We start from the raw sequence: 11,375 nt of genomic DNA on the forward strand, positions 1-11,375 counted from the left end.
CTACAGAGGAGATTCAGGAATCAGACAGACTAACTCTTTGAGGTGCCTTCTCATCCTGTGCTTTCATTATTCTTGACTCTTCCCCTTTGTATGGGAGACCGCAGGCACCTGGCGGGCTGCTCTGCTGTCTGGCGGAAGCAGCAGCAGCCTGCTCAGGGACTTGGCAGAAGTAGCAAGACCTGGGGTACAAATCAGAAGGCTGAGTCCACCTTTCTCACTCACACGCCTGGCTTTTCTTACAACTCCATTGTGCTAAAATCATCTTCTATTACAGCTTGGCCATAAATATGGTAAGTTCCTGATCTCACTTCTAAAGTTCCTGATCTCACTCCTAATTTGTTTGTCCAGAAGTTACAGTCAAAATGACTTTGAAATTATTTTTCTGAGGCAGGTGCAGACACAGCCTCTCAGCTTTCTCCAAGTTCAAAGGCTAGTTCTTACATTAAGCTGCCTGCCTCTAAAGGAAAATTAAGCTAGCTTGGGGGCACCTATTTATCCAAAACAAAAGAATCCCTGAGGTACAGACTCATGGATTTAACAGGATTTTGTTTCCTTACTATATGGCTAAAAGGAGTTAATGGATAAATCATTCTTTCTAATGCAGCACAAGATGTGGTCTCTGCCACACTAAATAATCAGATATAAGAAACACTGCATTGTTTCTGGGAAAGAAAACTTAATACCTTCATGTCTCAAGGCTTGAGAACACACACAGAATCCAAGCCTGTAATTATAGCATTGTGTTTCAGATTCTGCATAGCACTGCAAAGAACACAGTCCCTGATCTGAAGGATAGGAAGTTTTTGCCAGTGCGCTGTCAGAATTTCAAAGTATCTTTCCATGATACTATAGTTTAGCTCCTAAGGAAAAAAAAATTAATTAGTTTTCCAACAAGAGTAATGTTTTAGTCTAGACTTCTCTCCAGATGGCAGAGGCTTTCTTAGTACACACAGACACATTGGAGACACGAAGACCACCTCTCTGAAAGCAGATCGACTCTGTTCATCTCGCTGGAAAGAGATGAGGTAGTACGTTTCACTGAGCAGGCGACCGTGCATTCGTCCTGCATCGAAATCAGTCCTGTTGGAATTGTGTCACTGTGCTGCTTATCCCTGAGCCCTAGGAGCCTCAGACATAGGTTTGACAGTAGGTAAATATCTCCTTTGGGAAAAGTTTACAATACTCCCCACATATCATCTGCTTTTTTTAATCATTTATTTCAATAAGGTAAATGTTATACACTTAACATTGGTAAAATGTCTTCTTAATGGTTTTATGTTTTATAATAAAAGGAGAAAGTTGTGAAATTGTAAGACATGAGTTGTCTATGTTTCTAGGTGACACTGCTCTTAAACAAAACCCACCTTGTTATCAAAAATATCCTGACCTAATTCCATGGGATCGTGTGACTTCACAGTCCTGCATCCCAAAGTCACTGTAATTGGCATTGTCATCTTAGGATCTTGCTTAAATATTACTTGCTATAATATAATTTCATGTCCTGTCCTCAGAGTGGCCTTTATTTTGAAACTCTGCCAAGAACACCATCATCTGGGTGTTAAGAGTTTGATTAAACATAGCCCCAAAGAATGTCTTTCAAAGGATACATTTCACCTGGTTTCCATTTATAAGACACAAAGTAGCATATGCTTTGAAATGACAATAAATCACCTTTAAATTTAGACTTAAAAATAACAAATTATTCGGTCTGAAAATCTGAGCGGGGAGAGGAATACTTCCTAGAAGGAATCTTGTGGCTTATCTACATCATATATCTCTGGGGCACCTGGTCCATGGTAGTTGGTAGGAGAGGAGCCCAAAAGTCTAACTAACATAGCTCAGTTCTGCCGAATCTTTGGACCTTAACCAAAGGCTCATTTCTGCCCAGTTTCTGAGCAGATTAGAGAGTATAATAGTAGCTTCCAGGGGACCAGCTGGTGGGATCTGATTGATCTTACAATATCTGGCATGCTCAACACCTTGACAATCTTTTGTCCAAAGAACCACAGCCTTTCCTCTGAAGCCCACTTGTCTAGTTTACAGAGCTGGCTTCTGTCTGTATGTCTTGTCTTCTGACCCTGTTACCCTGCCAAAACTTTCCTGTCTCAGGGAACTGAAACTTTGTTTGGATATACTCATAGTTGTTGCTAGGAGCATCTAGAATGTGATGCCACCCACCTCGTCACAAAGAGCATAATATTGCTCTGAAACTACTCTTATGTCTCAACAATGACAGCACAAGCTTTGGGCTACTCACAACCATTGGGCTCAAGCTTAAGTTAACCATACTCCTAAGCTATTTGGGTGAATGCTGGAGCCCCCCACTTTGGAGTCCACATTGCGGTGGAGTTAGCTTCTCAACTCTGGTCACTTGTTTTCCATTCCTTTCCCATTCCCCTGATGTGCTAGGAGGACACAGTATGCTTTCAGCCCAGGCTTTATATGTTACGGTATGCTGGTCAATATAAATTTTTTATAAAAAGTATAGATAAAAGGCTGAGAGCTACACCTATTCAAGTCAACTGTACATTTCTGCCACTTCCTCTACCTGCATATCCAGTGAGATCGTAGGCAACTAACAAAGTGTTCAGAGAGAGGCTAAGTGTTCAAACACAGAGACCAGGGAGATGATTTAAGATGCTACTTTGGTCCTGAATTTGAGAAGCCCTGAATACAGCCACTCCTTTGATACACACTTGAATTTTGGGTGGGTCAGCTAATAAAAGCTCTTAAAAACATTACTAAGATACCATTACATTGTTCTTCACTATGTAATGCTCCCACAATACTTGAGGGCAAGGTTAAATTACTTTTTAAATTATTTATCATTCTGTACCCACTGGTTCACTCATCTTTCTTATTATGTAGATTAAATCAGGAGTTGATCTTATGTGGAAGAAATTCCTAGAAGTAAAGAAGATGAGGCTATAAATCGTATTTTTTAGAGAAACTTCTTTCCTCAAGATATTTAAGAGCAAAAAACAATCTTCTGTGTAGAAATATTTTATTAAATTTTATGTGAGTCAGGAGAGTGAATCATAAGATTTCTGCAAAACCTTTCTAGTATCCTATGAAAGATACAGCTTCTATTTCCATGCCAGTGATTAGGAATTATGGTTTCATGTGACAACATTCTGGCTTAGCCTATTTATGAGCCAGGACCATAGGGAATGCTCCGTCTCTTTCATATTTACAGATAAATATGCCAACCTCCATTTTTTTTATTGCAAGATAAGTCTTTTGAACAGTGACAAATATTAAATCCCTTTGGGAATGGAGGCTCAGTAGTGTGGCTCAGTGAGTCTAATTTGGATTCCATTTTCTTTGATTCTAGGGAATTGGGAAGGTGAGTGTGAAATTACTTTGATTCCTGACACCAGTTGCATAGATTTATTTCAGTGATTGATTAAAAGATCACATGGTTTTGCTAAGCACTGCAACCCTGCATCAATCTTCAGGAGAGCTGAAACTGCCATTGATTCTGCCCTGCTGTCTTAGGAAGGAAATTCTGAAAGACTGCATCCAGCCCTTAATAGGCATCAGCCGAGTTAATAGTTGCTTCAATTGCTGAGCAATGGTGGGGCATGAAAAGAAGCAGGTCCTACACATTTCACAGTGTTCTTTAAACAGAAATCCTTCATCTACTTTATTTGGCCCATCAATTTAAATTTAGATGCAGAAAATATGAGTGATTACTGCAGCCAAAAATTAAAGGGATGCTTACTTTGGAAACATTTAACCTTGAACAAATAATTAAACATTTCTTTTACCCCACTATTTGATGTATGGGAGTGTGTGTCAATTATTATTTTCTTTGTTATTTTTAATTATAAAAGTGTGCACCATTGTAAAGATTCAACATAACAGAGAAGTTTATAAGGAAAAAAGTGAAAAGCTCCACCTGCGCCCTAAACATTCTCAGGGGGTGGGGTAACAGTAAGGGTTTGGGATTTTAAAAAAGTGAAAGAAGACAAATACCATATGATTTCACTTATGTGTGGAATTTAAGAAACAAAACAAGCGAGGGGAAGAGAGGGAGAGAGAGAGAGAGACAGAGAGAGAAAGAGACAAGCCAAGAAACAGATTCTTCACTATAGAGCACAAACTGATGGTTACCAGAGAGGAGGGGGTGGGGGATGGGTGACATAGCTGATGGGGATTAAGGAGGGCACTTGTCCTGGTGAGCACTGGGTGTTGTATGAAATTGTGGAATCATTTTTGGTACGCCTGAAACTAATATAACACTATTTTAAGTGTATCGGAATTAAAAACGAAAGAAGGAAGGAAGGAGGGAAGGAGGGAAGGAAAGAAAAGGGAGGGGAGGAAGGGGGAAAGGAAGGAGGGAAGGAAGGAAGGCAGGAAGAAATGAAAATGAGAGAAGACAGAGATTCAGGTAATGGCAGGTATACATTTCCCTATACAAACTCAAGCATGCAGAAAATGGTAATTTTCTTTTTCTACAACCACTTGGCATGTAGTTGGAGCTCCCATGCTATTGAATCAGTTCTTCCCCTTGATGACACCCTACCTCCTTCCTCAGAGTTGGGCACATGGTTGTGAGCCTACAAAGTGCCAAGGCATCTTGTTCTCATCCTTATCCTCCCATTGTGGCATCTACTGAGATGAGTCTTATCTAATAGGATCCTGGGTGGTAGATTCATCGAAGTCCCTCCCTGCAGAGGCTCTGAAAGTCAGATGACTTCTGACATCAAGTTCATGCTATCCTTGGACTAATAAGAACTACTGTGAATGTCCCCTGGGTGTACAGGATTCCTACCACAGTTCCTGCACCACCCTGGAACTCCTGACTTCATGAAGCTGACTCAGACCCATCTCCACAGACACACCACACAGCCAGCTCTCTGCAGAGAGGCCCAGTCCTCCTTTCAGTTCTTCAAATCCTCCAGCAGGCTGTCACCACTCTACCCTGGTCTTCATCTGGCTTTTCTCCAGGATGGATGAAGGATGGGATTCAGAGTCTCTTCCTCACAAACCCCCTTCTATCAACATTTCATTGCTTACCCCTCAACTGTTCTCCTTCCTCTTTGATGGGGGCAGTGATGGAAGGTGGCATCCTCTGACCTCATGGTGTTTTCCTCCAAATCTCTTCTCCGGGCCTGCATCGTTTCCATTTCTTCCTGCATAGTGATCTTGTGAAATTCAAAATCAACTACTTCTTTTTCCCTCTTCTCTTTGCTATATCGTCACTTTTGAGAGGCAGGAAGGAAAAGAGAGCAGCTGATTAGAGGAGGGGCTAAGGCATATAGGAAAATATGGTGAAGGGTAAACACCTGATAAAAGTATTAATATAAGTCATGAATTAAATATTAAATATTTTAGAATATTTTGAAAGGTATATACAGCACACTCTGCCACATAAACAGTGGATTTTCTGTTTCTTTTAATTTTTTGTAAAACATAAGATCATGTTAAGTTCATGGAGAGGATTCTGCGACTTACTCTGCTTCCCTTAAGTAGTACATTATGGGTATCCTTCAAGGGCAGTTGATACAAATCAATCCGAAATTTAAAAGCAGCTGCTGAAAATGATGTACCCATGGCTGAAATCAAGCCAATACATAGCAGTGCTCTTTGTGCTCATTATTTATGGTCCATGTCCATTCTGATTAATTCATTCTACGTGGTCAGCACCCATGTTGTACTGTCGTTTATCTTTGTGTTCACTCGTCCTACTGTCACCTTTGGATGTTACCGTAACTTATGAACTCCATAGACACTTAGGTTGTTTCTAATCTTTTGTGATTTAAGCAACATTGCAGTGAACATCTTTGTACATATTTCTGCAGGCATCTTCATGGTATTTCTACTGCACAGCTATCTGAAAGTGGGATAATTGGGCTGAAATGTATGAACATTTAAAATCTTCCAACGTTTTTACCAGTTATACACCTACCAAAAGTATGCATATGTCCTTTTACCACACCCTTGTGAGCACTGAATATTATATATATTTTTTAATTTTCACCAATTTCTCCCGGTCTATCATTTACTTATGTGTCTTGCCCCATACACAAAGTTTATTTTCCTAAAAGGTCATACCCATTTATCTATTCCTTTTTAACTATTGCATTTCCTGTGTTAGAAAGCCTTCCACTTTATTTTTTTTAAGACTTATTTATTTATTTTAGAGAGAGAGAGCAGAGGGAAGGGCAGGGGGAGAGGGAGTGAGAGAGAATCTTAAGCAGACTCCTCACTGACTGCAGAGCCTGACTTGGGGCTCGATCTCACGACCCTGAGATCATGACCTGAGCTGAAATCAAGAGTCAGGCACTTAACCAACTGAGCCACCCAGATGCCCCAAAAGCCTTGCATTTAAACTTTATTTTAATATTTAGTTCTTACATTTAGATATCTAATTTTTATAGAATTTCTTTGGACATAATGTGAAGTAGAATGCTAACATGTTTTCCTCAAATTATCCCAACGGCTTTTCAAATCATATGCTATTTTCACAATGGATTTGAAATAATAATTAGCATTTATTCTTCCAATTGAATCTGTTTATTTAAGAAAAATACCAAAATGTTTAAATTACTGTAACTACTTCTTATACTCTGATATGTGTTAGGGCCAGTCAGAATTCATTTCTTTTTTCCAAATATTCTTGGCAATTCCAGAGTATTTTCCCTTAGATTGAACTTTAGAATCCATTTTTTAAAAAAGATTTTATTTATTTATTTGAGAGAGAGAGAGAGAAACAGTGAGCAAGAGAGAGCCCAAGCCAGGCGCAGAGGCAGAGGGAGAACCAGGCTCCCTGCTAAGCAGGGAGCCTGATGCAGGACTCGATCCCAGGACCCTGGGATCATTACCTGAGCCGAAGGCAGACATTTAATTGACTGAGCCACCCAGGTGCCCCTAGAATCCATTTTTTACGATTATACTGAAGTCATAGAACAAATTTTAGGCATGTCTACATTTTTTCAATGCTTGAGAGCGGCATAAATAATAATTACCTCCTCCTTGAAGACTGGGACAAAATTCACCATAAAACCATTGGTGTCAAGTGCCTTTGGAGATGGAGGATAGCTATGTTTTGTTTATTCACTCCTATGTCCTTTTTATTTTATATATTTAAATGTATTCATTTTAATTTTAAAATTGTTATATGATACAATAAATTTTCTTCTGATTATCACGTTTTTGCAACTAGTATAATATGCTTACATATTCCATACATTCAGTTTTGTGATTTCATCTGTAACTTAAGATTTAAGAAATTGATGTATGCATTTTCTAAGTAATTAGATAACTTATTACTATACTGTCTAGTTATTTTATTCTCCACACAATACGGCTTTAATATCTAGTTTTAGGAAGTTACTGGAATTTCTGTTACCCTAGCATTTGAAAAACTTCTATAAAAATCACAAAGTCATTAGCAAATGATGTGAAGTCTCTGCTTACTGGGTTTGACGTTGCATGTGAGTGTGTCTGTGTATGTATAACCAGCTCTAGGAGTTTTAGGTTAAAGGCTCCTAGAATTACTGTTATTTCAATTTCTACTTGTATTTCTGTCAGTTTGTACTATATTTACATTTATCTTATTTATTAGGTATATGCAAGATTTGCTCTTAATCAATATAAACTATTCCTTTTTATTTACAAATAATTTTTTCCTTAAGTTCCATTCCATACAACTTTCATATTTCCATCCTTAATTTGTCTCTTGGCATTTGTCTGTTACATTTTTTCCATTTTTCTCTTTTCAACATATCTTTGTGTTTTGCCACACTCTTCTTCTAGACTTCCAAAGTCAGGTCCGTATAAAATTCCAAAGACAGAGTGATGTTAATCTACCAAAGTTGCTTCTTGCACACTTTCTCCACAAATTTCCTAATGAGTTTTATAAAACCTCACATCAATTAGTATTTATTTCATACCGAATCTAAACCAGCAGTATTCTCGTTGTGACACAAGATGCAGCATGAGATGGAGGGAGGCAGTGGAGCTGGTAAATCAGCTCATGTGGACAGCATGACTCTTGATTTGAAGGCATATTATCTCCTATAGAAACAGAAAAAAACAAGTAAATGCCAATAGGATGGAACTTGTCATTTGTGTGATATTCAAAGAAGGAAGATAATGCTTACTAGAATAGTGGGAGCAAACTTCATGTATCTTTTTAGTGCATGAAAGGAGGACCATTTTAGTTTTTTATTGGGGAATAGCATAAATAAAAAACATTTATTCAACTACCCATTCAATTCAACAAACACTGATTGAGCAACTACTTTTCCAAGAATTGAAAAGGGTGTTGGAAATATAATAGTGTACAAAAATGGCTCCATAAAATGAAGCTACAAGTCTATCACGACATTATATCACCTGAGTGGGTACACAATTACTTCCTATAAACAAGAAATGAAGGGTTGGATTACTGACAGCAGGAAAGTTGAGTTGGGGGGGCTAGGAAAGGCTTTCCCAAAGTAAGAATATTAAACTGAGGTCAAAAGAAAGAGCAGGTTATAACCATCCAAGACAGTTGGAAGGAGTTTATTACACAGAAGGAACAATGTGTGCAAAGGCCCTGTGGCAAGAGAAATTTGGCTTGTTTTGCCTCTCTTTGAAGCTAGAATGAAAAGAGAAAGGGGTCATAGGACTTGAGAAGTAGTAGGAGGTACACTACAGCTGGTTGAGGTAGGCCCTTTAGGTCAGGTTAGAGATTTTGTTCCTTGTCTTTAAAGTGATAGGAAACCACCTGCCTTGGAAGCCCAGCACCACTGGCATGTCTTACCAGGCCAGCGTGAACGCCCTGCATGACTGGTGGAGCAATTCAAGCTGGAGGCTAGCGTAGAGAGGATCAAGGTCTTGCAGGCCTCTGCAGAGCTTCAATATTACTGCATGCAGAGTGCCTGCAAGGAGGCCCCGCTGGTAGGCATTCCAGCTGGAAGCAAACCCTTCTGGAAGCCCAGATCCTGTGCTTTATTCTAAAGGCTGCAGGGAAGAAGTTCGCTGAGGAATGCTTTTAAGCGCAAAGTGATGAATTACTGCCTCCAAGTCTTCAGAAAACACTTTTCTCCAGCCAAAAGACTAGTAGATATTTCAGACCTTTCCTGTGGCCTGGTCCTATAATCAAAATTCTATGGAAATTGGTGACTTTCTACTCAGGGCAACTGGGTGAAGGGGTAGACTTTAAATAATAATGGCCTGATTCTTTTGGTAAAGTGCTTTTTTATTTAAGACAAACAAAAATGTTACCACCAAATACACCTCTTTCATAAGCAAATTACTAGTGTTTCTATACCTGGAATATTATGTTTGTTTTATTTACTGGATGTTTACATTTGGGAAAGGAAAACATTTTTGTTTGTTAAAAAACTGAATATTTGTAACTTGTTGTTTCTAAAATTTTTATACCATAATAAAGCTTGTTCTTTTCTCATGAATTTACATCATCTAAATGAAGACAAGCAAGTATAAAACTGAGGGAAGAATAGGCTTTATTAATCAAATGATGTCTTGATTTTTCTAAATGAGATGATTGTTTTATTTCTAACACTAAACATGGGTGATGTTTCTTAGCAAACTTGTTTGGAAAGATCGACATTGTGTTGTGTATGAGATTGCCCCATCCTCTGTATGAAGCTGACTTGGCCTTCGTCTTTTTAAGATCCTCTGTAGTAGTGTTGTACTAAAAAAACAAAAAACTAAACAAAACAAAAAAACCCCACACAAGAACAACAAAAACACCACACCCCCCCAAAAACACAAAAAACCCTACATTATTTTAAGTATTTAAAAAAATGTTTAAATGTGATCTTCAGAACATTACAAATGATTAAAAACAAAATAATGTGAAAAAAGTAATAAAATTAAGTGATAGGAAACCACTACTAAAATATTTAAATAGAGTAAGGATTTGAGTTGGTCATGTGGGGCATTTTAGGAGGCTCTCCCTCGCTGGAGCTGGAGGGAGTCTCCCTGACTCGCCCTCTGTGAAGAAGGGATTGGAGGCATTGAGGGAAGCCACTGGGAAGGAGGCCACTGCAGGAGTGCAAGTGAGAATTGATAGGTTTTGAACGATAGCCCCCGAAATGGGAAGGGTTGTTTGTAGTTGAACAATATTTAGGAGGCAGAATCAATAAGGCTTTAAGATGGATTACGTATGGGATGAGGAAGGGAACGGATGTGTCAAGGAATGACTCCAGGGCTTCTGCCTCTTCAGCAGGGTGTGGAACTGGGGGAAATCATAAGGTTTGTCCTGGATGTGTTCACAGTCACTGAGAATGGGGTGTACGTGCAGGTGATGACAGTGACACCCATGTGGCAAGCAGCTGAAAAGGAGTAATGGAATGGGTGCAATAAAAACTGAAACTTACATAAATTAGGAGGCGGAAAATGGGTAACTAACATTCAGGCAGTGATATTTGGAGTCATGCACAACTAATTTTTGTATGACCACTTGGTGACATTAAAAAATACATAATTACTTTTCAGAGTCTTGGATTTCTCATTTTAACAGTGTAACATTGTATCCACTCACAGGATTCTTCTGAGAGTTAAATGGGATAATGTGGTGAACTGTCTAGTTTAATCAGCACTTAATAACTTTTCATTTTTTAAGAGTAAAGGGAGAGAGAAGGTCCCATTTTCAGTTTGAGCTGCAACCTTACACATTGCTCATTGCAGTCTCTATTTCAGATGTTTAAGAATAGAAAGAAGGAAATGAGATGATTTGTCTCCAGAGACTTTTATTAGTTAAGTCTGTTCTCTAAGTACAAGTCCAACAGGAAAGCAGGCATTTTCCTCGCATTCTTTATAGTAACATAAATTTTGAGACCGAGATTAAAAAATTATTGACCCGCTTTATGAAAGGTGTCCAAATTGTCTCCACACAAAACACAGGTGAATTTCCATTCAGTCTGACAACACTGAATCTGCTCTCAGCTCTCTGGTTCACACAGTTCCTACTACTTCCTAATTGATACCTTAGACCTGGTCCTTTGTGTTCACTTATAGTAGATTCCCGGACCCTGCATTCCTCCAAGCACAGACATTTCTTTCACTAACACCAGTTGTTAAACTGTCTGGAGTGAGACCACCTGGGTTCAAATCCTGGCTCTGATGCTTATTACCTGACTATGGAGAGTTAACCTAACCTCCCTAAACTTCCATTTTTTTCATCTGTAATATAGGAATATTAATATTTAATTTAAAAGTTGTTATGCAGAATAAAGACATAACGTATATAAAGCCCATAGGACGGTACATAACAACAGATTGCTATTCCTGGCAAGATACTAAGGAAGTGGGTAAATAGTTTTCTTAGGTGTTCTTCTGAAGGGTTTAGTACATTCAAATAAATATCTTCAGGGGTCTGACTATTCTCAGAAAGCTACTCCAGGTAACCACCA

The 11,375-nt window shown here is 38.7% G+C and overlaps 1 protein-coding gene across 1 annotated transcript in view; it reads left to right on the plus strand.

The window, feature by feature from the left end:
• The window catches only part of LOC103659854 (guanine nucleotide-binding protein G(I)/G(S)/G(O) subunit gamma-10-like), a 13,771-nt gene extending 4,819 nt beyond the window's left edge, over positions 1-8,952 (plus strand). Inside the window, exons 2-3 of the mRNA XM_040636750.1 lie at positions 105-169; positions 8,791-8,952. Coding sequence (XP_040492684.1) covers positions 105-169; positions 8,791-8,952 — 227 coding nt within the window. The remainder of the gene's footprint in view (positions 1-104; positions 170-8,790) is intronic.
• The last annotated feature ends 2,423 nt before the right edge of the window (positions 8,953-11,375 follow it).

Source organism: Ursus maritimus, unplaced genomic scaffold, assembly GCF_017311325.1.
Source record: "Ursus maritimus isolate PB19 unplaced genomic scaffold, ASM1731132v1 scaffold_1, whole genome shotgun sequence".
In the NCBI taxonomy this organism is placed as follows: Eukaryota; Metazoa; Chordata; class Mammalia; order Carnivora; family Ursidae; genus Ursus; species Ursus maritimus.